The sequence below is a fragment of the Leopardus geoffroyi genome, chromosome A1 (genome assembly GCF_018350155.1).
Source record: "Leopardus geoffroyi isolate Oge1 chromosome A1, O.geoffroyi_Oge1_pat1.0, whole genome shotgun sequence".
NCBI lineage: Eukaryota > Metazoa > Chordata > Mammalia > Carnivora > Felidae > Leopardus > Leopardus geoffroyi.
The window spans coordinates 239,611,952-239,638,061 of NC_059326.1; the positions used below are offsets into that span (position 1 = coordinate 239,611,952).

General features: G+C 51.2%; 1 protein-coding gene across 6 annotated transcripts in view; it reads right to left on the reverse strand.

Moving 5' to 3' along the window:
* Positions 1-26,110, reverse strand: part of PLEKHG4B (pleckstrin homology and RhoGEF domain containing G4B) — an 85,828-nt gene that overhangs the window by 27,056 nt on the left and 32,662 nt on the right. For all 6 annotated transcript variants that reach the window (XM_045443673.1, XM_045443663.1, XM_045443644.1 and 3 more), the window contains 4 exons: positions 15,531-16,704; positions 7,384-7,575; positions 6,729-6,852; positions 1,823-1,916 (listed from right to left, as the gene is read on the reverse strand). In XM_045443673.1, coding sequence (XP_045299629.1) covers positions 1,823-1,916; positions 6,729-6,852; positions 7,384-7,575; positions 15,531-16,704 — 1,584 coding nt within the window. The remainder of the gene's footprint in view (positions 1-1,822; positions 1,917-6,728; positions 6,853-7,383; positions 7,576-15,530; positions 16,705-26,110) is intronic.

A 26,110-nucleotide genomic window follows, 5' to 3' on the forward strand; every position in this document is an offset into this window, starting at 1 on the left:
TGAAAACAAGTTCCAAGCCCTCCTCATCAAAAGCCGCCTCCAGGCAGTAAGGACAAAAGTGACCCGGACGAGCGGGGCTGGAAAAGGTCCGAGGAGGAGGAGCCCAGGGACCCCCCGGCATATGAGAAGCAGGACCCCTTCCCCAGGCCACCCCTGGGGCTGAGGGCGGAGGACGCTCTGAGGAGACAGCGCGGGCGGCAGGCAGGCGGAGGCCGAGAGACGCTCCCTCACGCTCCGGCTGGACTCCGCTGGCCGACTGGGCGCCCCCACGCCCCCTCATCAGGACGGTGAGCTGTTCCCACCAGCACAGGAAGCAGACAGGCGCTTTCTAGGAATCCGGTCACAACTTCCGGTTGCAGCTTCAAACTCAGGTCAGCCACAGTGACATTTTAGCTTGGTTTTGAAGGCAACACCAAAGAAAAGTTGTTTTTCTCCCCTGCTTTCACAAGTTGCAACGTATAGGCTGCTGAGGGGATGAACTGGTGCGAGGCATTCGCTCCTGAGGAGGGTGCGTCTCAGACACACATAAAGCACACCCTGCTGTCCACTCTGGTGGCCACGCCCAGGCCTCCCGATGAACACCTTCTTTCTGCAAAATCACAGGACGCCTGGGAAACCCTGTAGTCACCAACACGGCTGTTCGTCCTTTCAGCAGACCTTCCCTCAAAATGTTCGAAAAGTGGACATTCCCCTAACTTCCCAGAAGACTTCCAGCAACTTCTCAGTCTTTGTTGGTATACAAAATTGCACGTGGTTAAAAAAAAAACCAAAACAGAACCTCAAAGGGATTTCAAAGCCTTGAGCAGAATATGAGCATCAAATTGGATTATATCCTGGATTCTGATTTTTGAGCCGAACAGTTGGTTGAAAGCAGGGGAAATGAGCAACAGGGATTATGTGCTTCCAAAGTGCTTCGTGGAAACTGAATTTTAGCACGTCAAACCTGTCACTCCGCGTTAGAGCTGCTGACTTGGGCTTTGAAGGTAGGCACTGTGCACGCTTCTGCTGAGAGCCCGCTTCTCCCACTGAAATGCAGTGAGCTCTGTTCTGAGAGCCAGCTCTTGCCCTGACCTGCACCTCTGGGTCGGCTGTTTCTTCCTCGGGAATTTGCTACTTCACTCGTGCATGCGACAGGGGTTGCACCACCGCCAGCACCCTGACCAGGCACGTCCTCTGCTGCTAACCTTCCCCGCCGCCCCGCTCCCACCTAGGCCTGGCCTCCCCCAGCCCCTGCTCCACGCATAGTCGGCCTGCCTGCCAGGGGCTCTTCTCTCCTTTCCCCACACACTGCTCTCTAGCTGGCCCCGTGCACTTCCAGACGTGCCCCATCCTCTACCATGGAGTCTTTCCCGGGAAGAACTTCCATTTGACGTCCCCAGACTCAGGAATCTGGATAGAGCGGTGACCCGAGTCTGGCAGCGTTAGCAGAGACCCAACAGAGAGAACGGCTCTTAACTGAGGGAGAAGGTGGGACCCCAGACCCCAGCACAGTGCTTTGCACATGACGCTGGATAGGAGCTGCTGTGGAGGGAAGGGGTCATGCCTGCATGGGCCGGTCCTGGCTGGTCCTCTTTCAAGGTCTGCAGTGGTAACCCCAGGATGTGGGCAGGAAACTCCTACCTGGTCACTGCCCGACCTCGAGGGAGCACACTGTTGATGGATACAGGAGTGGGCTCTTGGCTGCTTTCGGTGTCTACACTCAGGACGCTCACCTCATCCTGAGATTCATACTCAGCTGCTCCTGGGTCATGAGGGCGCCCCTTGTGGCCCACACAGCCTTGAGATGCTAAGCCCCCCAAGGACAGGAGTTGCCCTGACTCACCTGAAGTCCTGCCAGGGCCCGGGAGAGAGCAGGCGTGGCCGGACCCTTGCGAGCGTCCACCAGAATGACCAGCCCCAGCTCCCGCACCTCCTTTCTGGAGGGAGAAAGACCGTGTTAACCATTGCAGGTGAAGTTTCTTCCAAAATGAGCTTCTTCATCTCTCAGGAAGATACATCCTTGCCTAGATGCCCCTGGCTCTACAAGTTCGAGATTCTTGACACATGTCTATACTTTCTGAGGAATCAAGATGCTTGCTGGGTGGAGAAAGGGCAGTGGAGCCCATTGTGGTGGGTCAGTCCTGTCCGATAGCCTCTCCAGGCAAGTGGAGCTGGCCGCACGTTTGCATCTCCTGGGGTTGCTGTCTCTCCCCACCACCCTCCCCCAGAGCTTTGATTGTTTGTTCAGGCTTTAATACGACATGGAATTCACTCTGATGGCGTGAACAAGGACCAGGCTGTTCTCAAGACCAGTCATTTGGCTCATCACATTTTCAGAGCTAAAGTGGGACAGCAGAACATCCTCTAAAGCTGAAAATACTGCCAGGTGCTTTTCACAACCCCACTTAAAAGCTCTGGGGTGCCTGGGAGGCTCAGTTGGTTGAGTGTCTGACTATTGACTTTGGTTAGGTCATTATCCCAAGGTTGTGGGATTGAGCCCCACATCGGGCTCAATGCTGAGCATGGAGCTTAAGATCCCCTCTGCCTCCCTTCTCACCCTGCTCGTACACTTTTTCTCTAAAACAAAACAAAAACAGAAAAGGGGACACCTGGGTGGCTCAGTTGGTTAAGTGTTGACTGCAACTCAGGTCATGATCTCCTGGTTTGTGGGTTCGAGCCCCACGTCGGGCTCTGTGCTGACAGCTCAGAGCCTGGGGCCTGCTTCAGATTCTTGTCTCTCTCTCTCTCTCTCTCTCTCTCTCTGCCCCTCCCCCACTTGTGCTCTGTCTCTCTCAAAAATAAACATTAAATTTTTTTTTAAGTTTAAAAAAATGCTCTTTCCCCACTGTGACGACGGTAGGCTTCAGTTATTTTTTTAAAGTTTATTTATTTATTTTGAGGGGGGGTGGGCAGAGCGAGAGGGAGAGAGAGAATCCCAAGCAGGCTCCATGCTGTCAGCACAGAGCCCGACACGGGGCTTGATCTCACAAGCCATGAGATCATGACCTGAGCTGAAATCAAGAGTTGGACGCTTAACTGACTGAGCCACCCAGGCGCCCCTAAACTTTAGATCTAAATAGGACAAAACAATAGGCAGGGCGAGGCGACGTATCTATTCCCAAAGTTTCTGTTCCTTGGCAAGCTTCTCCAGCCCCACCTTCCAGGATCACTAATATTCTACCTCAGCCGTATGTGTGGGTGCTGGTCTGAGACAGCATGCTCACTCCGGCCCGCTCACACAAAGCTGGTCGAACTGCACATCACAGCAAAGCCACGTCCTGGCCAAAAGGGCGAGTGTGCCCCACAGTCAGGGTGTGTTTGATTTCGGCGTGGCTGCTAAAGAATACTTCTGAAGGGGGTGCTTCTCGGGGAAGCGAGTGTACTGAGGCCAGAGTAGAGAGTGGTGTTCCGGCATCAAAGCCGGATTCAGGAAAGACAAGCTGGGAGAACACCCCCATCTCAGCGTCCCCCTCAGCCTGCCAGCTTAGCGCCCAGGCCTCCTCTGCTGCAGAAACCACGTTGCCTCCTGGTGGCTGGAGCACTGGAGTCTACGTCTCTGGGAGCGGTCCCGGCAGTGCTGTCAGGAGCCGGGCATGACGCCCGCTTCCACTTCCGGTGTCCCTCCTGGTCCCCAGTGGCCTCCCTCTTCTGACACCCCCACCCCGCTCTCTCTTCATCCCTGAAGTCTCCCGTGGTGCCTGCATCTGCGTCTCAAAGTCTGCTTCTGGCCTCAGAGGCAGGACCAGGTCTTGCCGCCACCACACAGGCTGGCTCAGCGTGGGAACTTACCCCTGCAGGCTCCAGACCACACGTTCTCCTCCACCCATCTCATCCACTTGGCAGCTCTGCTGAAGGGGAGGCCGCTGAGGGGACAAGCCAGCCCTTCCCTGGGGGCTGCTTCCTGGGTTCGAGGACTGCTGGGTCCTCCACTGGCTGGGAGGGACCCACTGACTCGTTCCCGTGTAAACACCAGTTCGGGATTAGAAGGGGGGGAATGCCCCCAGACCACCCAGCGTGAACCCCCACACAAAACTTGCTTCTCTCTCTGCCTGCCTCCTGTGGTAGATGGAGCTGGCTGGCTTAACTGCTCCGCCCCCTGCCTCACGCTCGTGCACAGGCAGCCTGCAGCGGCCCCCAGCCTGGCTCCCCTGGGGCCCCTGGCAACGTGCGGACCTGCCCTAGACACCCTGGGTCTGCATTTCTGCGGACTGCGTTCCTGCGCCACCCTGGCCTCTCCATCTGCAGCACGCTGGGTAAGTGTGGCCTTCATGCCAGGGGCACAGGCTGCCCACGTGGAGTCTTCAGTCCCCACTCCTGCCTCCTGCTCAGAAAGTGACCAGCTGCTCTGGGGCTTTGTGTATGTTCTTCCTTCTGCTCAGAATGTCCTTCCCTTCTTGCCTGCAGACACTCGCCATGCTCAAGGACACAGACATGTCGGGAAGTCCCCATCCCCGGCTGAGGCTGCAGCTCCCTCCCAGCACTGTGGGCTTGTCTTATGTCGGGAGACACGACAGTTTGGGTTCGTTCACATGTGTGTCTCCTAGAGGGTAAAACCCATATCCTGTCCTCTTTTGTATTCCCAAGTAAGTGGTAGATGGATGGACGGATGGATGGATTCCTCCATTGCACAGGACGTTAGATGGATGATAGCCAAGATCCACTCTAATTTTAAGATTCTGTGTATCTAAGAGTTTGATGGAAGTCTATCCACAAGGCACGCTCACCCTATAACTCAGCTGCAGTAACAGTTGACCACACACTGCTGGGCACTCTTCCTAGTAATGAGTGCTGACACCTCGGGTACTTCATTCTGACCGCCGAAGGCTCGTGTCATATCCCACAAGGTGGATTTCAGCTCCTCAAGGTGCAATAGGCAATCAGGATGCTAACCAAGTTACAGTGCTTGTGGAGAAATAATCAGCCAAGCCATGAGGCTCCAGCCTGAATTACCCTAGTGCTTTAGATAATTTAGGTTTTCCTCGACATAGGCTTTCCCCCGGAGCTTCACGAGCTGGTGAACATATCTGCTCTGGGAGGGGAGTGGGGTCATCTGAATTTTCTGTGGAAAAGTCACAGGGCTGCAGAACCAAGGTCAAGTCTTGGCCCTGCCAATCCCTACTGGTACCCTAGCCCCTACTGTTGGTGTTTCATTATAGAAGGGAGAGAACAGCACTCGGCCTTACAGGTAAACCAGGCTGAGCATACAGAATGGTACACACCCCAAAAAGTACAGGAGGCTTTCGTCCTTGTCAGTCAGGATTGCTTTCCAGTGTGGCCCCAAGTCAATTCTTGACCCTCCCTTAAAAGAAAGATTTTGGCAAATACAAAATGCCATTAGCTTAGAGTTTTGGTGTTTACCTGAGGTTCACTAAGTATAAGCTAATGTGAGGGTGAATCTGTATTTTTTTTTTCAGGGTATTTTTTTGTATTTTGAAATCTGTGCTGAAAGTTAAGTTTGAAATCCCAGGCTCATCCGAGGGCGGTAAAACCAGGGCTCTCAGATAACGGGGAACCTTGCTCTGGGAAAGGGGGGGTCAGGGAGCACACTTTCTTTTCCTGCCTAATTGTTCCCGCACCGATTCCGCCTATGCTATTTCAGAAGAAATTTCAATACACAGTTGAGGCAGCACAAAGAGCAAAGATCACATGTGATGAGGCTTCATGCAACATGTTCCCCACATGAGCTCACATCATGTGATATGCATTCTGTCACTGGCACTTAGTGAGACTGCATCGTGGGATGGGTCACGAAAATGATGCTCTGGACTCTACGTACTTTACACAGCTGATTTCTAATCCCTCTGTGCACCTTTGAGACAACTAGTACCATCCCCGGTTATGCGGAGGAAACAGGCTTATGGAGTTGCACCATCCACCCTAGCCAGTAAGGGCACAGCTGGGATTTGGAGCCGGGCTATCCGACCTTAGAACCAAGCTCGAGGGCTGGGCAATGCCGCCTCCTCCACAGGCTGCCTCCACCCAGCACCTAGGGGACTCTTGGTCTGGGCGCGTAAGGGCCATCCAAAGCACGCCTGCATCCGATGGGGTCAAGTACTACAAAAGAACACGCTTCAGCCACCCTTGACTCCCGCTCTCCCGTCTCTGTCCTTGGTCCGTAAGAGATCTGAAGCCATGCTCCAGAGAACTGCACCTATGCAGACCTGTTCCACACGTTGTTGTCACGCAGGATCCAGGGGGTGTGGTTTCCCAGAATTTTGTGCCAGGGAGGTCATGTCTGTCTCGAGGAGCTTGTACTTGCTTCCTGGCATGTGGCATTGCCAAGCTGAACATAAGGCTCAGTTAGAATGCATCGGTCCTTCCTGCTTCTGGGAACCAGGTACTACTCATTGGTATGATTTCTTCACCTACTTATTCTAAATATTCTGTTTGTATCAGTTCAGGTCTTTATCCCAAAAGACATGGAGTGTAAAACATAATGCTTAGAGCAAGTACTGAACACTGCAGAGCAACACAGAATTCAGGGCTCGAGTGTGTGTCAGAGCCTTGATTCAGTGGGGAGAGGTCAGGGTGAGCAGGAGGAGAGGAACACGCGAGGGACAGCCGAGGACCTGGAAAAGAGGGGTGGGGGGACGGGAGGTGGGGCCAGTTGGCAGGAGCCCGAAGGGCAGGCGGGAGCTTGCCGCCCATGCCATGAGGGGCCCTCGAGATTGCAGACAGAGACCCCCGCATGAAGCTTGCACTGCATTACCCCAAAGGTCTGAAAGGGGGGGAACCTGCCTCAGTCCCACCTGGGGATGCCGTGGAGGTACCGCAACAGGCGGGTCAGCTCGGCGCTGGAGCTGTGTCTGCTGGACCAGAGCGGGCTCGTTGTGCAGACCTGTACCACTGCTCTCCCTTGGTGGTCCCGGGTCCCTGCAGAGACAGAGGGCATCGTGAAAGGGGGAAGCTCCAGTGGGGACATGCATGGCCTCAAGCTTGGGAAATACCATGCTAGAGCCTGCACACTGTCGACGTCTTGGCTTAGATGTGAGATCTGCCAGGAGAGGAGGTCACCTGCGCAGGTGGCAGCCGTGCTCACCTAAAAGGGAGGTGGGCATTGCTAAGGGCTGCATGTTTGTGTTCCTCCAAATCCTTACGGTGAAACCTAACCCCCGTGTGGCCTTTTGGAGTTGCTTACATTTTGAGAGTGGAGTCCCATGAATGGAATTTATGCCTTAAAAAAAGACCCCAGAGAGCTCCCTTGCCCCTTCCACGATGTGAGGACACAGTGAAAAAGGTGTTGAGTATGAACCAGGAAGAGGGGCCCTCACTAGAACCTAACTGTGCTGGAACCATGGACTATCAGCTTCCAGAATAGAGAAATAGAGGTCTGTTGTCTACAAGGTATCCAGTCTGTGGTGTTTTGTTATAGCTGCCCAAACAGAGTCAGGTGGCCATGCTTACCTGGGAGGACGACGACCCCAGACTGCAGGAGCTCCTGGCTGACCTCCAGCACATTCCTGGGCACCTGCTTGGGCAGGTCTCCGGTGCTGGGCGGCTGTCCTTCTCCCTCTGGGCACAACGGCTCAACAAGCACATCTGAAATCCAGCCAGGAGCACGAGCCCGGAAAGCGTTGCTGTTGGTGTTAACACTGGCTGGACAACAGAAAGACACCCAAAGACGAATTGTTTCTCTGGTTTGAAGGCAGCTGCTCAACTTGCCACAAACACAAGGAGAGAGTCACATGTGAAAGTAGTGGGTCTAATGGGAACTTGTTCCATTTTTGGTGGGAAATGTCAGCATGTCATACCTTACAGGACAGGTGCATTCTAGAAAAGTAGGGCATGAATAAATATGTAAAAACTGATTATTCTAGTTGCATCAAGAGTGCTCAGTACCTAAACACACTTCAGGGGAATTTTTTTTAGGTTTATTTATCTATTTTGAGAGAGAGAGAGAGAGAGAGAGAGAGAGGTAGCGGAGGAGGGGGAGAGAGAGAGGGAGAGAGAGGGAGAGAGAGAGAGAGAGAGAGAGAGAGAGAGAGAGAGAGAGAGGTAGCGGAGGAGGGAGAGAGAGAGAGAGAGAGAGAGAGAGAGAGAGAGAATCCAAAACAGGTTCTGCACTGTCAGTGCAGAGTCCAACGTGGAGCCTGAACTCACAAACCATAAGAACATGACCTGAGTTGAAATCGAGGTCTGGATGCTTAACCAACTGAGCCACACAGGCACTCCAGGGAGAAAATTGTTATATTGAATAATGTCATCCTACTTTATTTTCTCATACAGATTTCCCAAAGAGTATCATCAAAATATATCCACAGAGGGTGACAGCATATGAGGGCAGGCATCATCATAGTTGGGGGTGCCTCCCCCTCCTGCATCACCCCAGAGAGGGGGGACCTGACTCTCCTGTATCACCCTAGAGGGAAGGGCTCATGTTCGTACATCAGTCTGGAGGAGATGGCAGTGGCCATGGCTTTTGGGCTTGCTCCTCAGCCCTGTTTCCACACCGCACTTCACAGGAGATGAACACAGACAAACAGATTCAACACCCCAGCCTTGCAATCCTCCAGGGTCTGTGTTGCCCCAGTGGGGGAAGGATGGTCTTGGTCAGAGCTGGTTGGCACCTAAGACCCTGTGAGGCACCCTGAACCAATCCAGGCTTTGCTTTCCTGTCCCCCAGCTTCTTCCGTAACTTCTTTCAGTGCTAGTGTCTCACACTCTGTGAAGAGTTTTCTCATTATAGTTGGACCAGAAAAGTCTACAGCATTCTCTCCCTCTCCCTCTATATATTTAACACACACACACACAAATATATATATTTAAGACATATATATATATATATATATATATATATATATATATATATATATATTTAAAACAACTTTATTGAGGGGCGCCTGGGTGGCTCAGTCAGTTAAGCGTCCGAATTCAGCTCAGATCATGATCTAGCAGTCTGTGAGTTCAGGCCCTGCGTCAGGCTCTGTGCTGACAGCTCAGAGTCTGGAACTTGCCTTGGATTCTGTGTCTTCCTCTCTCTCTGCCCCTCCCCTACTCACGGTCTGTCTCTGAAAAATGAATAAACCTTAAAAAAATAAAAAAAAATAAAACAACTTTATTGAGCTATATTTTACATGTAATAAAACTCACTCCTTTCAAGTATATAATTAAGATTTTTAGCAATTTTACCAGGTGGTGCAACCATCACCACAGGTCGGTTTTAGAACATTTCCATCCCTCCAGAAAGACCCCTCGTGCCCATGTATTGTGAATCCCTACTCCCATTCCTCACAGCCACCTGTCTACAGTCCTGACCATTTGTACAAATGGAATGAGACACTGCAGGGTGTCTTGTGTCTATCTTCTTTCACTCAGCACAACTACTTTTGCTGATGTCGCCTGTGTCACCCCTTCCATGGGTCTCATCCCATTGTGTGGTGGACCACATTTTGTCTGTCCCTTTACCAGTTGATTGATTACAGTATCCTTGAGACTGAATTTTTTCATGTATGTCCAAATATTTTCTAGAATACATTGCTACTTGTAAAATCTTTGGGTGCCCAAGTGTTTTAATGTTTTAACTCTGCACCCAGCCCAAGCTCTCTCACATGGACGGGGAAGCAGATAACACATTCATGTGGCACTTTTCTTTTTTCAACGTTTATTTTTTTTGGGACAAAGAGAGACAGAGCATGAATGGGGGAGGGGCAGAGAGAGAGGGAGACACAGAATCGGAAACAGGCTCCAGGCTCTGAGCCATCAGCCCAGAGCCCGACGCGGGGCTCGAACTCACGGACTGCGAGATCGTGACCTGGCTGAAGTCGGATGCTTAACCGACTGCGCCACCCAGGCGCCCCTGTGGCACTTTTCTTACTAGACAGCTTCCTAGTTGAGTAGGTCATTCATGTGGGCTTTTCTTGAATTCAGCTTGCAGACTGTGGGAGAGTGAGAGGAGGGGTCTGAGGTCCTGGGGCTACAATATTAAAATGGCCAGGAATAAAAGCAGTACCCTTATGTGGCTGATCAAGAAATAGCTCTCCCCACCTCACCTCACAAGAAATAGCTGCTCAGTTACCACTGGTTGAAGAGGAGAACCAGATAGAACAGGAGGAGCAGCTGGAACAGAGGAGGAGCAGCTAGGACAGGAGGAGTAGCTGGAACAGAGGAGGAGCAGCTAGGACAGGAGCAGTAGCTGGAACAGAGGAGGAGCAGCTAGGACAGGAGGAGCAGCTGGAACAGAGGAGGAGCAGCCGGGACAGGAGGAGCAGCTGGAACAGAGGAGGAGCAGCTGGGACAGGAGGAGTAGCTGGAACAGAGGAGGAGCAGCTGGGACAGGAGGAGCAGCTGGGACAGGAGGAGCAGCTGGAACAGAGGAGCAGCTGGGACAGGTGCAGTAGCTGGAACAGAGGAGGAGCAGCTGGGACAGGAGCAGTAGCTGGAACAGAGGAGGAGCAGCTGGGACAGGAGGAGTAGCTGGAGCAGAGGAGGAGCAGCTGGGACAGGAGGAGCAGCTGGAACAGAGGAGGAGCAGCTGGGACAGGAGGAGCAGCTGGAACAGAGGAGGAGCAGCTGGGACAGGAGGAGCAGCTGGAACAGAGGAGGAGCAGCTGGGACAGGAGGAGCAGCTGGAACAGAGGAGGAACAGCTGGGACAGGAGGAGCAGCTGGAACAGAGGAGGAGCAGCTGGGACAGGAGGAGCAGCTGGAACAGAGGAGGAGCAGCTGGGACAGGAGGAGCAGCTGGAACAGAGGAGGAGCAGCTGGGACAGGAGGAGCAGCTGGAACAGAGGAGGAGCAGCTGGGACAGGAGGAGCAGCTGGAACAGAGGAGGAGCAGCTGGGACAGGAGGAGCAGCTGGAACAGAGGAGGAGCAGCTGGGACAGGAGGAGCAGCTGGAACAGAGGAGGAACAGCTGGGACAGGAGGAGCAGCTGGAACAGAGGAGGAGCAGCTGGGACAGGAGGAGCAGCTGGAACAGAGGAGGAGCAGCTGGGACAGGAGGAGCAGCTGGAACAGAGGAGGAGCAGCTGGGACAGGAGCAGTAGCTGGAACAGAGGAGGAGCAGCTGGGACAGGAGCAGTAGCTGGAACAGAGGAGGAGCAGCTGGGACAGGAGGAGCAGCTGGAACAGAGGAGGAGCAGCTGGGACAGGAGCAGTAGCTGGAACAGAGGAGGAGCAGCTGGGACAGGAGCAGTAGCTGGAACAGAGGAGGAGCAGCTGGGACAGGAGCAGTAGCTGGAACAGAGGAGGAGCAGCTGGGACAGGAGGAGTAGCTGGAACAGAGGAGGAGCAGCTGGGACAGGAGGAGCAGCTGGAACAGAGGAGGAGCAGTAGCTGGAACAGAGGAGGAGCAGCTGGGACAGGAGCAGTAGCTGGAACAGAGGAGGAGCAGCTGGGACAGGAGGAGCAGCTGGAACAGAGGAGGAGCAGCTGGGACAGGAGGAGTAGCTGGAACAGAGGAGGAGCAGCTGGGACAGGAGGAGCAGCTGGGACAGGAGGAGCAGCTGGGACAGAGGAGGAGCAGCTGGGACAGGTGCAGTAGCTGGAACAGAGGAGGAGCAGCTGGGACAGGAGCAGTAGCTGGAACAGAGGAGGAGCAGCTGGGACAGGAGGAGTAGCTGGAGCAGAGGAGGAGCAGCTAGGACAGGAGGAGCAGCTGGAACAGAGGAGGAGCAGCTGGGACAGGAGGAGCAGCTGGAACAGAGGAGGAGCAGCTGGGACAGGAGCAGTAGCTGGAACAGAGGAGGAGCAGCTGGGACAGGAGGAGTAGCTGGAGCAGAGGAGGAGCAGCTAGGACAGGAGGAGCAGCTGGAACAGAGGAGGAGCAGCTGGGACAGGAGGGGCAGCTGGAACAGAGGAGGAGCAGCTGGGACAGGAGCAGTAGCTGGAACAGAGGAGGAGCAGCTGGGACAGGAGGAGTAGCTGGAGCAGAGGAGGAGCAGCTGGGACAGGAGGAGCAGCTGGAACAGAGGAGGAGCAGCTGGGACAGGAGGAGCAGCTGGAACAGAGGAGGAGCAGCTGGGACAGGAGGAGCAGCTGGAACAGAGGAGGAGCAGCTGGGACAGGAGGAGCAGCTGGAACAGAGGAGGAACAGCTGGGACAGGAGGAGCAGCTGGAACAGAGGAGGAGCAGCTGGGACAGGAGGAGCAGCTGGAACAGAGGAGGAGCAGCTGGGACAGGAGGAGCAGCTGGAACAGAGGAGGAGCAGCTGGGACAGGAGGAGCAGCTGGAACAGAGGAGGAGCAGCTGGTACAGGAGGAGCAGCTGGAACAGAGGAGGAGCAGCTGGGACAGGAGGAGCAGCTGGAACAGAGGAGGAGCAGCTGGGACAGGAGGAGCAGCTGGAACAGAGGAGGAGCAGCTGGGACAGGAGGAGCAGCTGGAACAGAGGAGGAGCAGCTGGGACAGGAGGAGCAGCTGGAACAGAGGAGGAGCAGCTGGGACAGGAGGAGCAGCTGGAACAGAGGAGGAGCAGCTGGGACAGGAGCAGTAGCTGGAACAGAGGAGGAGCAGCTGGGACAGGAGCAGTAGCTGGAACAGAGGAGGAGCAGCTGGGACAGGAGGAGCAGCTGGAACAGAGGAGGAGCAGCTGGGACAGGAGCAGTAGCTGGAACAGAGGAGGAGCAGCTGGGACAGGAGCAGTAGCTGGAACAGAGGAGGAGCAGCTGGGACAGGAGCAGTAGCTGGAACAGAGGAGGAGCAGCTGGGACAGGAGCAGTAGCTGGAACAGAGGAGGAGCAGCTGGGACAGGAGGAGCAGCTGGAACAGAGGAGGAGCAGTAGCTGGAACAGAGGAGGAGCAGCTGGGACAGGAGCAGTAGCTGGAACAGAGGAGGAGCAGCTGGGACAGGAGGAGCAGCTGGAACAGAGGAGGAGCAGCTGGGACAGGAGGAGTAGCTGGAACAGAGGAGGAGCAGCTGGGACAGGAGGAGCAGCTGGGACAGGAGGAGCAGCTGGGACAGAGGAGGAGCAGCTGGGACAGGTGCAGTAGCTGGAACAGAGGAGGAGCAGCTGGGACAGGAGCAGTAGCTGGAACAGAGGAGGAGCAGCTGGGACAGGAGGAGTAGCTGGAGCAGAGGAGGAGCAGCTAGGACAGGAGGAGCAGCTGGAACAGAGGAGGAGCAGCTGGGACAGGAGGAGCAGCTGGAACAGAGGAGGAGCAGCTGGGACAGGAGCAGTAGCTGGAACAGAGGAGGAGCAGCTGGGACAGGAGGAGTAGCTGGAGCAGAGGAGGAGCAGCTGGGACAGGAGGAGTAGCTGGAACAGAGGAGGAGCAGCTGGGACAGGAGGAGCAGCTGGAACAGAGGAGGAGCAGCTGGGACAGGAGGAGTAGCTGGAACAGAGGAGGAGCAGCTGGGACAGGAGGAGTAGCTGGAGCAGAGGAGGAGCAGCTGGGACAGGAGCAGTAGCTGGAACAGAGGAGGAGCAGCCGGGACAGGAGCAGTAGCTGGAACAGAGGAGGAGCAGCTGGGACAGGAGGAGCAGCTGGAACAGAGGAGGAGCAGCTGGGACAGGAGGAGCAGCTGGAACAGAGGAGGAGCAGCTGGGTCAGGAGGAGTAGCTGGAACAGAGGAGAACCAGATAGAAGAGAAGCAGCTGGAACTGAGGAAGAATGAGTGTTCTGTCACTTGTTCAATTTAAGTGCTAGCAGGCGGTTCTAGCTGAGGCATTTTCCTGTGTTGATGAAGACATGAGGCCTAGGACCACACCACCAACTGTGCATTCCAGGGACAAATGTGTGGCCAGGCAGCAAGGATGGAGGGGAACGGCTGGATCAACGAGCCACTGGCTGCTTGCCGGGTGACCAATTGTTGAGGCTCCTCTGCCTGGACCTCTGGTGTCACAGCCCAGTGCTTCCTGGGTGTAAGCAGCATCCTCTTACCACAGGGTCTTTCTTCTTCCTTCCCTGCACCGTCAGCAAGAGGAGACAGGAGGAGGAAGAGGAGAAGAGTGCTCTCCCAGGAAGTGAACGCCCAACTTCAGGCGAGGGAGACAAGACTTCTCTCCCCACCAGCCCTCAGCGCAAACTAGTGGATAATCTCTGGAGCTGAGGAGGCAAAGCCCCCTGGGGCCCAGGAGCAATGGCCGCTTGGGAGCATCTGAGGACGAGGCTCATGTTTGCAGACGTGCTACTGGACACCCAGGGGGCCAGCAGGCTAAACATGCTTCCACTCGGCAGCACTGATTTGTGCGAACTAAACCCGCCACCTCCATGACCGCCAGCTATCCTGACTGCGGTCAAGCGTCTGTGCCCCATGTGCCACTCTGTCCGAGACGCTGTGCCTGAATGTCCACAGTAGCATCTGCACAGCCAGAATTTCTGTGCAGAGGAACATTTACTTAATTACACTTTAGAGTGACTCGTGAGGACAGAGGCTATCCTCGCTGAGATGAGCTACAAACATGAGTTTTCACTGAGTCATCCAGCATGTGTGTGACTGTGCGTTTTCTACCCTATACCAACCAGAAAAGTTAGGCCCTGGAAACAATGTCCAGGGAGTTCTTGCTTTGTTGAAATTTTAATTGAACTGCAAGGAGGTGGAATGTTCTTTAAAAAGGCTACCCCTAAGCCAGTAGTTTTATCATAACATCTTTCGCAGTAAGTCTGTGTGTGCTCTATGCTGTGGGAATCCTGTCAGAATTTCAGGCATGAGCAGAAACCCTCAATTCAGAAGTGACAGGCCCACCCAGAGGCATGGGCAACTCCCTCCTCGGGCCAAGTGGGCAGGCCAGGTGTTGCCCAGGTGAGGAAGCCACAGTTTCTTCACTGTGTGGGATGCCGGGCTAACCCTGCCTTCTTCACTTCCTCCAAAGTTGTTGCTTTTGTCCTTCACAGAACATTTCTTTGTTCGAAAAACGGGAAATAACTGACTTAAGAAATATGTCGTCATTTTTTTTGTTGTTCTTGATGCCCTGCAAACACTCCTTTAAATAATGTCTTCCTTCCAGAGCATTATGGGAGACGATTCCAGTACTTAGGGTTGTACTTCAGCACATTTGTGGGCCTTTGAGGTGTGCGTAACTTAGGAGCTTGTACTATGAGCGTAGCACCCAACTTACCCACAGGAAAAGGGTATTAATGCAATGTGACAGGGTGAGGAGTGACCCCAAAAGGATGTGTCTACTCCCAGAACCTGTGAATGTTACCTTACTTGGAAAAGGTCTTTGTAGATATGAATAACTGAAGTGCTGGGTGGGCCCTGAATCCAAAGATAGGTGTCTTTTTAGGAGAAAGGAGGAGGTTTGAGGCACAGAGACATCGGGAGAAGATGGAGGGGTGGGGGAGCCCCCTATAGCTGGAAGGACCCTCCCCTAGAGCCTCTGGAGGGAGCACAGCCATGCCAATATCTTGATGTCAGACTTCTGGCCCCAGAACTGACAGGATAAATGTCCTCAGCCCCACTGTCTGTGTTCCTTGTAGCAGCCACAGGGACGGGGCACACACAAACATTGTTTTCAACGGTCAATATGGATGTGGACACAGGCTTCTCCTGTGTCACTGACCAGAGAAAAGTTACAGCATGGAGTGGGAGAAGGGAGGAGGGGAAGGGGTGGGGGAGGGATGTGGGAGGTGGGTTAGGGAGGAGCAGGAAGGGTCAGGGTTGGGGCCGTTACCTGGACTCTCCACTGTGGTGCAGGAGGGGCCGCTGGAGCCTGCACTTCTGGTCCCCTCGGCTTGTCCTCCTAAAAGACCTCCAGGCCTGGTGCTGAGTGAGTGGTGGGAGGCCCGCTGGGCCTCACCTCGGGAGCTCCTGAAGGACCTGTCACAGGACCGAGACCGCCTGGGAAGGGTGCTCCTAGCGGCTCCTGGATGGCTTTCCTGACTTGAGATCTCCCCGTGGTCTCCCCAGAGGCTGGGGGTTTCCTTCTGGGTTCGGCTGGCTGCTGCCCCAGCCCCTATGGTCTCGGAGCTGCAGGCCTCATCCCCAAGGGACTCTTCGGAACTGGAGCCCAGGGGCATGGGGTTCCTCAGGGCCTCCATATAGGACTTCCTAAACCAACGTCTGGCCTCCATGCAGGCTGGGTCCCTGGGTGACTGCCTTCTGGAGCTTGGGCTGCCCATGTCCTCACAGACAGTGAGGGCCTGGGGACCGTCTCTTTTGTCTGTGGGGTCCAGGCTCTCTCCTGGTCCTTCCCACAAGCCTGGCTCTGAGGGCCCAACCCCTACAAGGCCTCCGTCAGAGCTCCAGAACGTGCTTCTAGGGTTTTCCCACCCAGCCCTTCCTGTGGAAGGCTGGTGGATGGGCTGGTCACTGCCGGGTTGCCCACCACAGTGGGGCAGGGTGGGGGTGTCACTGGGAGGGGTACTCTCATGGGGACGAGTGCTGGCCATGACTGGTGCTGGGGCCAGAGCTTTGGAGGCACTTCTAGGTGGTGGCTGCTCAGGCCTGGGGCAGCTGCGGTGGGGCAGGGCGGTCCTGAATGTTGGGACAAAGATGGGGTCTGTGACACTGCTCCATGGGGTGCGGAAGACGGCGGAGCCTGAGGTCAGCAAGCAGTTTTGCAAGGGGACACCGTTCCGCTCCCCGTTCAGCTGTTCCAGGAACTCTCCTGTGAAGACGCAGCTGTACATGGCCTCAGGGACAGTAACTTCTTCTGAGCCCCGTCCAAGCTGAGAGAGGCATTTTAAAACCAGTCTGGCTGACTGCTTCCCCACTGATGTGACCTGTAGATAGAAGTCCCCAGGCCTGAGCCTAACTCCGCGGAGGGATGCCAGCTGCACCACGACCTTCTCATGGATGCACAGTGGCCAGCCTTCATGGAAGAAGATGAGGCCTGTGTACCTGGCCTGGGATGAGAGAGGGAGGGAAGGAGGTTAGACCTTCGTGGTAGCTCCTCGTGGGAGGCTGGGTGGAGGCGGGCAATAGGACAGGAGGGAGGAAGCCACTGGAGGAGCCACCCAGGCAGTCCTACCACAGGCAGCCTGGGGGCTCTGGGCCAAGTCTCTCCTAGGAGCCGTCCCCACCTGGGGAAGGGTCTGGGCCCTCCCAAGCTCACCACACCAGCCCCTGGTCGAAGCGTCACAGCATTTCTGGCTCTCCTAGGTGCCCACAAGCAGCCCCCTGAGAGCAGGGCTACTTCTGGAATCACAGGGTCAGGGGCACAGTGAGGGGGTGCCAGGACCCACAGGGACACCAACAATTATCGGCTGCAATCTCCCACCGAATACAGTGGGTCCTTCTACTTATTTGAAGGAGTCCATGAAGTTTACAACACAGCTGTAGACCATGCGGGTGAGTTCCCAAGCACATCTTTGGAAAGAACTTGCTGTAGAAAAGGTTTCGATGGCAGGACGGATAAGACACAGGCAAACACAGGCAGCGTCTGGCATGGGCAAGAGAGTGTTTGGTGGTTTGGGGAACAAGGGGTGGGACCCCCAATGTATCAGTAGCTGCAGCTCACACCCTAACAGGGGAGCACACTCTTTGGTACCGGTTGTTACATACACTTTGCTTCTCCCCACTCCAGCACTGACGTATTGCACATACATTATTACAATAATCGAGAAGATGAAAAAGAAGTGATCTCATTCTGATATATCTTGAGGTTTTTTTACTTTTTTTTTTTTTTTTTTTGCCTTGTCCACGCAGGACACGACTTCTCTAAACTGCAGTAACAATGTACATATAACTTAATGTTCCAGTTTGTAGTCATCCTTAGCCAACATTTCTCCATGTTCCTCTTTCATAGTGGCCATGCTGGTGGTGACTTCCTGTTCTCTGTGGGAAATCTACAGGGCTTCTCTTCCTTCCTTCCTTCCTTCCTTCCTTCCTTCCTTCCTTCCTTCCTTCCTTCTTTCCTTCCTCCCTCCCTTCCTTCCTTCCTTCCTTCCTTCCTTCCTTCCTTCCTTCCTTCCTTCCTTCCTTCCCTCCGTGGGAAATCTACAGGGCTTTGCTTCTTTTCTTTCTTTCCTTTTCTCTTCTCTTTTCTTTTCTTTCTCTCTTTTTAGTAGGCTTCACACCCAGTGCAAAACCCAACACAGGGCCTGAACTCACAACTCTGAGATCAACACCTGAGCTGAGATCAAGAGTCAGACATTTAACCACCTGAGCCACCCAGGTGGTTATCTGTTTCTATTATAAATAAGAAATGCAAGCAACATTTCCATGATACCATTTCTTGTTCCTTTATTTTTTAATCTTTTTAAAATGTGTATTTATTTTTGAGAGAGAGACAGACAGAGCGCAAGCAGGGGAGGGGGGGAATGAGTGTCTTTCATGATTCTTGGCAGTATGACCAATTTGTCATCAAAAGACACATTGTCAGCAGTGATAAGTCACTTTACCAAGATTCAGTAGGACAAGGCTTTTAAAAAAAATTTATTTTAATGTTTTTTATTTACTTTTGAGAGAGAGAGAGAGAGTATGAGCGAGGAAGGGGCAGAAAGAGGGAGACACAGAGTCCAAAGCAGGCTCCAGGCTCTAAGCCGTCAGCACAGAGTCCGACAGGGGGACCAAACTCCTGAACCACGAGATCATGACGCGAGCCAAAGTCAGATGCTTAACTGGCTGAGCCACCCAGGCTCCCCAGGACAAGCCTTTACATTGAGGAATCTTTTTCTAAACTAGTATACATACTGTGGAATATTGTTGTTTTAATTTGTACTTATGTGATAGTCAAGCAAACACTGTTTTCGATATTTGTTTTTTCTGTAAATTTTCTGTATGTCTTTTTGTTCCTTTTATGAATTGTGGCCTTGTTTTTGCCTTCTTAGTTGCTGTCAGGTTTGTGAAAAAATTGACAATTTTTTTTCTACCCACCATTAGCAAATGTTTGTGTTATGTGTCTATTAGGCACTCATATTTGTCCCAGTTTACTTGCTTTATAGTTATGTTTCTTTCCTCCCTATAGAAGCTTAAATTTTATAAAGTTGAATTTCTTGACTTTTTTTGTGGTATCTTTTGTCACCTTAAAACTTAGAGTTTGATGTCTTACTGAAGGTTGCCTTTCGCATTTATGTTAGTTTTCCTAAGAGTTGAGGTTTACAAAATGCTTAATGTTTTCATACACCTGGAGTTGGAAATTGTACCTTAAATACACTGGTATATTCTTTTTTTTTAGATTTTTAAAAAACGTTTAGTTATTTTTGAAAGAGAAAGTTGAGCAGGGGAGGGGCACCTGAGCTGGGGAACCTGAGCTGGCAGCACTGAGCCAGTTGTGGGGCTCAAACCCACAAACCGTGAGATCATGACCTAAGCCGGACGCTTGACCAACTGAGCCACTCAGGCTCCCCCCACACTGGTGTATTCCTAAGAGTGAAGGCCTCATTAAGCAGGTCCTTGCCGTGTACTCACACTGGGTCGCCAGAAGGGGGAGGCACTGTCCAACCTCCAGGAGCCACGGCCTGGGAGGAAGGTGAGGGTCTGGTGCAGACACAGCTAGTATTTACTGAGCACCTGCCAGGCACCCTCACACCTGTGGCCCCATTTAATTAAAAATTAAGATATTTCAGGGGCGCCTGGGTGGCTCAGTTGGTTGAGCATCCGACTTCAGCTCAGGTCATGATCTCATGGTTTGTGAGTTCAAGCCCCGCGTCAGGCTCTGTGCTGCCAGCTCAGGGCCTGGAGCCTGCTTTGGATTCTGTGTCTCCCTCTTTCTCTGCTCCTCCCCTGTTGGCGCTCTGTCTCTCTCTCAAAAGTGAATAAAGATTATTTTTTTAAATTAAGATTTTCAGATTGGAAAAATAATACTCGTGCATTGCAGAAACTGGAGGGTTCAGAAAAAACAAAACAACAATCCCAACACCAACCCCCAGAAGTCAGAATTGTTGACATTTATGTGTGTTTCATTTCATTATTTTTTCCTGTGTATTTTTTCAAATGTTGACAGAGAGAGAGCGCGCGCGTGTGCGTGAGAACAAACAGGAGCCGGGCAGAGAGATAGACAGAGTGAGAGAGGGAGAATCCTAAGGAGGCTCCACGCTGCAAGCACAGAGCCCAACATGGGGCTCGAACCCATGAACCAGCTGAAACAAAGAATCGAACACTTAACTGACTGAGCCACCCAGGTGCCCCTTTTCCCGTGTATGTTTAATGGCTGAGATCACATCACAAAAATACAGCAGTGCATGGTAATTTTATCACCTAATGGTATTTCATCAGCCTCTCCTGTGCTATGAGAAACTCTTCGCCCAGACCACTTCAATGCTGCATATTTATTTTCCCTCAATTTTGCTCTGACAAATTAAAATACCATGCCCATTGTTGGGCCTGGAGGCCCACCTGGGTGTCACATGCTTCTGTGGAATCTGAGGCCATGGAGCAGGTTGATGGGTGTGGCCATGGCATGGGGTGGAGCCAGTGCCCACCAATCTGGGTGGCCATAGGTGTGGCCAGTGTCCTTGCTATATGGTCAGCACCCACCTCCCGCTGGACACGAAGATCCAGGACATCATCCAGCCCTGTGGTCAGCAGCAGTGAGATTCCCAAGGACCACTTTCTCCCAAGGAGAGAAGTCCAACCTGAGCTGTGGCCTAAAGGTATGCAGCTGGGGTCAGTGGTGTGAGCCCCAGGAATGAGCTTCATGACAGAAAGTTCTGGAAGCAGAGGGTCCAAGGCCGACCATCACTGGTAGGTGACCCCTTCCCGGGGGGCCTGAGCAGACTCAAGGTGGGGAGTATGGGAGGACTGTGCAGCCCTCACACCCCAGCCCTGTCACTCCCCCTCCTGGCATGAAAACAGCTCCACTGCCCAGACCCCAAAGGGCACTGCCAGGGAGAAACCGCCGAGGCTGGGGAGAGGCTGGCCCCTCTCCTCCTCTGCTCTTTCATGCCACTGCAGGCTGGGTGCAGATGTGAAACAACAGCCCTGGCAGATGTGCTTCCCTCTGTCGGGTGGCTGGGCAGGGGATAAAATGTGCCAAGTATGTGTTGCTGGCATCTTCTGTCTCTGCAGTGGGATGTAGTAGCTGTGGACTGGCCTTGAGCAGCTGTGATAGCAGTAGTCATCTTTAACCAACACTGAGTGAAGGCCAACAACACGCTAAGCATTTTGCATCCATGATGGCATTGAACCCTTACTCCACGAGAAGATATGCTGGTTGGGACTCATCAGCTGCAGGTGATAAGATGCCTGCTGAATCTTGGCTAAATGATGGAGAGAAGGAATTCTCTCACTGCAGAGTGTGAAGGACAAAAGCCCCATGGTTGGAGCAGAGGCTCACAGACACCAAGAACTGGGTGCTTTCTCTTTCACAGCCTTCCATGTACATGTGTTTCATTCTGATGCTGGTTACTGCATGGTCCTGGGATGACTTCCCCAGCCTAGTGGTCACACCCTTATACCCAATATCTCAAACAGGGAAAAGTAGCTTCCTGTGTATTGTCTTTCCTACGGGAGTACGTCCTCATAAATATTCCTGCCCCCAGCAGACTTCTCTTTATCTATCATAGGCCATAAAGGAGCCAGTGATTTCCCCCGGTTACAAGGAAGGCTTGGAAAGTGGATGTCTCTGTAGTGGGAGGCAGCAAAAGACAAGGGTTGGGAAAGACCATAAGCTAGACAGTCAAGTGTCTGCTCAGGCGGGTACTGTTACTACCTTGTCTATAGATGAACAGAATCAAAGACCAGAGAGATGAAAAGATGGCTTGCCTAGGTCTTTACAGAGTTTGTAGTGGCAGAACCCACATCATTCCTCTCACAGAGCCTGCGATCCTAACCCCTGTCCAGTACCACTTGGCAGGGACACCTAGGCAGCCGTCCACAATTCAGGCTGATAAATGGTGAGCACCAAGTGCTGTGATGACACAGAGGACAGAGAATCTTCTAGGGCACGGCCATGGGGAGTGAGCTGGAGAGGAGAGCTGTGGTTGCACTGGCCTTTGAAAGGTAAGTAGAACTTCCACCAGGTGCAGGGGAAATGGCACGAGGGGGGCAGGCCCCAGGATGAATGAAAGTGGGTGATGGGACAGTGCATGCTGGGTGGATTAATCAAGACTCTTTGGGTTGTCAGATGAACTTGTCTTGTGTCACTGGGAGGCCTGGAGGAGAGGGGCTTCAGACCTAGTCCAAGTGGGGGGCTTAAACATGTCACTGGGGCTGTTTCTCTCCCTTGCCCCACTTGGCTTCACTGTGCAGACAGGCTGGGTCAAGATGCAAATCCTCCTGATACATAAACCCAGTGGAAAGAGGGTATCTTGTCTTCAATATCTTTATTCAAGTTCCAGGGAAGACTCCGACTGGGCGTCTCAGTCCTTCCAAGCTGCTCTAACAAAAATACTATAGATTGGGTAGCTTATAAACACAGAAATTTCTTTGTCACTATCCTGTAGCCTGGAAAGTCCAGGATCAAGGTATTGGCATTTTTGTTGTCTGGTCAGGACCAGCTGCCTGGTTCACAGATGATCAACCTTTTGCTGTGTCCTCACACAGGTCAGAAGGGGCAAGGGTGTGCTCTCTAGGACCTCCTTTATAATGGCATGGATGGGATTGACCAAATCGCTTCTTAATTCTATCTTAATTCTATCTATCCACTTCTTAATTCTATCACATATGGAAAACATACAAATTTTGTGGGGGACACAAACATTCAGTCTATAGCAGTAGGTCATGTGCCAATCCCTGAAGGTGGTGTCTGAAGGTGGGATAAAGGGTGAACACAGAGAGCCACAGTGTTTCCAGAATAGTGGAGCATCATGGCAGCATGGTGGAGAGGTACCTCCTAAATGATAAGGCAGACATGCCGAGCATACAACATATATCCATTCGTACATCTGCAATCTGTGGTAGATGCCTTCAACTTCGGTACTTTAATTTCCTCATCTGAAAAACTGACTAATTTTTCCACCACCATTTGTTGAAAAAACTGTCCTTACCCTCTGAATGGTCTTGGCATCCTTGCCAAACATCATTTGACCATATACGTGATGATTTATTTCTGGGCTCTCTACTCTGTTCCATTGGTCTATATGTTTGTCTTATGGCAGTGCCACATTATTTTAATCACTGTAGCTTTGTAATGAGTTTTAAAAATCAGGAAATGTGAGTCTTGTTCTTCTTCAAGAACCTTGTTCTTCTTCAAGATTCTTTTGGCTACTTGGACTCCCTTGAGATTCCACAGGAATTTTAGGAGGGATATTTCTATTACTGCAAAAAACATTGGTGTGGTTTTGATAGAGACCACATTGACTCTGCAGATCACTTTGGGTAATACTGCCATCTTCACAGTATTAAATCTTCCAGTCCGTGAACATGGATGTCTTTCCATATCTTAGGTTTTCTTTTCTTTCTCAAGCAACGTTTTTAGTTTTCAATATGCAAGTCTTTCACCTCTTTATCACTACATGTTTTATTCCTTTGGAAGCTATTGTAAATCTTCTTTTAGTTTACTCCTTTTTAGTTTACTTTTCAGATTGTTCATCATTAGTATGTAGAAACACACTGAATTGTGTGTACTTTTGTATCCTGCAACTTTGCAGAAGTTGTTTATTAGTTCCAACAATTTTTTTGTGTGGAATCTTTAGGGTTTTCTACATATAAGATCACATCATTTGTGAACAGAGATAGTTTTACTTCTTCCTTTCTGAATCGGATGTCTTTAATTTCTTTTTCTTGCCTGATTGCTCTGGCTAGAACTTCTAGGAAGTGGGCATCCTTGTCTTATTCCTGGTCTTAGAGGAAACCCTTTTAGTCTTTCACCACCGAGTATGAATTAGCTGTGGGTTTTTCCATACATGGCCTTTCTTTTGTTGAGGCAGTTTCTTTCCATTCTTAGTTTAAGTGGTTTTATCATGAAACAATGTTGAATTTTGTCAAAATGTTTTTTTTTTTGTAATAACTGAAATGATGAGAAGAAGTTTCTTCAGGTTGAACTTGTGGGGGATTTGACTATAATTTCACAATAAAGCATATGCCACAAACAAAGAAATTATGGCAATATTATTCCAAAGTAGAATGTATATCAAAGGTTTGAAAAGGAAACAAGGAACACCATTCTTCTTGGCCCCAACACAGTCCATAATTCTGAGATTCTCCTTGGGCAAATCTACCAAGGTTTTGATTATAAATCTTTTGCAGCCAAATTAGATAGATGTTATAAATCTTCTAGTCATGTTCTGAATAGATCCAGTTCCAGGTTGCAAGGAGCAATTCTTTATCTCATTTCAACATCTTCTCTAAATGGTGTGCTCAGAACATTCACAGTGTGTCAAGAAAGAAGCATCAGAACCAAAGTGTTTTTTAAATTATTATTCAAAAGGAAGTCAGTGGGTTTCACTGTTTATGAGCTGCAGTTCAGCTGCTATAAAAACATAAGCAGGGTCCTTTTTTTGTATTTATTTATTTTGAGAGAGAGAGAGAGAGGGAGGGGCAGAGAGAATCCCAAGGAGGCTCTGCACTGTCAGTACAGAGCCGGAATGTAAGGCTCGAACTCAAGAACTGTGACATCATGACCTGAGCTGAAATCAAGAGTCAGACGCTTAACCAACTGAGCCACTCAGGCGCCCTGGGTCCTTCTTTATAACAGGCTTTCAACAGCAGTCCAGGAACCTGAATTTCTCTAGATCAGTAGCAGGTTTTCAATTATAACAGATGTACCACAGCAGTTACTACAGTACTCCAAAAAGCTCAGCTTCATCTCCGACTTGGAAAACTTAAAATAGAACAAAACTTCTATGGTCCTGTGGAAAAGCCAGAAGGAGAACTTGGTTGTAGATTAAATGTGAGAAGTGAGGCTGAGCCTCCCTGGGTCTTTGATGACTCCCCAGCCCATTGTTTCATGGAGACTACGTACTGTCCACTTGTCCTGGGCCTGAATGGACACAGAGGGATGAGCTTCCCTCTCTGTGTGTCCATGGAACCTTGTCCTCACAGTTTGCTGTCATGGCCCTGTACCCCTGGTCCTGTGGCTGACCCCAGGTGGTCCACACAGCAACCTACCATTAGGAACCAGAGACAGCTGAGAGTATTTGCAGACCAACTGCCTTCTCAAATGATGAATGTGCAGTGGTCAGGCCACTAGATGGTCTTCAGTATGCCCTCAGCCTTAACTCTGTGCACAGTCTGGCTGCCATATGCACCTCCATTTACCTCGGTCTTGTGGGTTTTTTAAAAAAATTTTTTAAATGTTTATTCATTTTTTTAATTTAAATGTTTTTATTTGTGTCTTCATATACTTAAAGTGTATTTCTTTTTTTTTAATTTTTAAATTTTATTTTTTTAAATTTACATCCAAATTAGTTATCATATAGTGCAACAATGATTTCAGGAGTCGATTCCTTAATGCCCCTTACCCATTCAGCCCATCCCCCCACCCACAACCCCTACAGCAACCCTCTGTTTGTTCTCCATATTTAAGAGTCTTCATTTTTGAGAGAGACAGAGAGAGACAGAGCATGGGTGGGGGAGGGGCAGAGAGAGAGGGAAACACAGAATCTGAAGCAGGCTCCAGGCTCCAAGCTGTCAGCACAGAGCCTGATGTGGGACTCAAACCCATGAACCATGAGATCATGACCTGAGCCAAAGTTGGATGCTCAACCGCCTGAGCCATCCAGGCTCCCCAGTTTCATTTTTGATTTTAGTAATTAGGGGATATTTCTAAAATTAGGAAAGTAGAACATGCACAACTGGCCTTTTTCCGTACTCACAGGTCTACCACAGCACAGGCATGCTGACTTCACCGCATGTCCCCTTGTCATGGTTTTACAAGTACATGTTAAAAAACTGATGCAAGGGGTGCCTGGGTGGCTCAGTCGGTTGAGCGTCCAACTTTGGCTCAGGTCACGATCTCATGGCTCGTGAGTTCAAGCCCTGCATCAGGCTCTGTGCTGATAGCTCGGAGCCTGGAGCCTGCTTCGGATCTCTTTGCCCCTCCCCGACACATGCTCTGTCTCTCTCTCTCTCTCTCTATCAAAAACATTCAAAAAAAAAAACTGATGTGAAACAAATATACACCACTTTTTGGCTTCATATTATAATAATTTCCTCATGTATTTTTTAAAAACTTCTTTCAAAACAATTTTAACCTGTGTATAACAGTCCATCATATTTATACGCTATTAATTTAACCATTCCCCTAACATTTATTTCCATTTTTTAACTATTGTAAGTAATGTCACAACATGTACTGTTATGAATAAATCTGGTCCTGTATTTTAGATCCTTTGCTGTGGTCTAAGATATCTGATTCTAACTGTGTGTGACACTATAGCGTCCACACATATTTCCACGAATATGACAAGAGTTTCAGATAGTCTATCG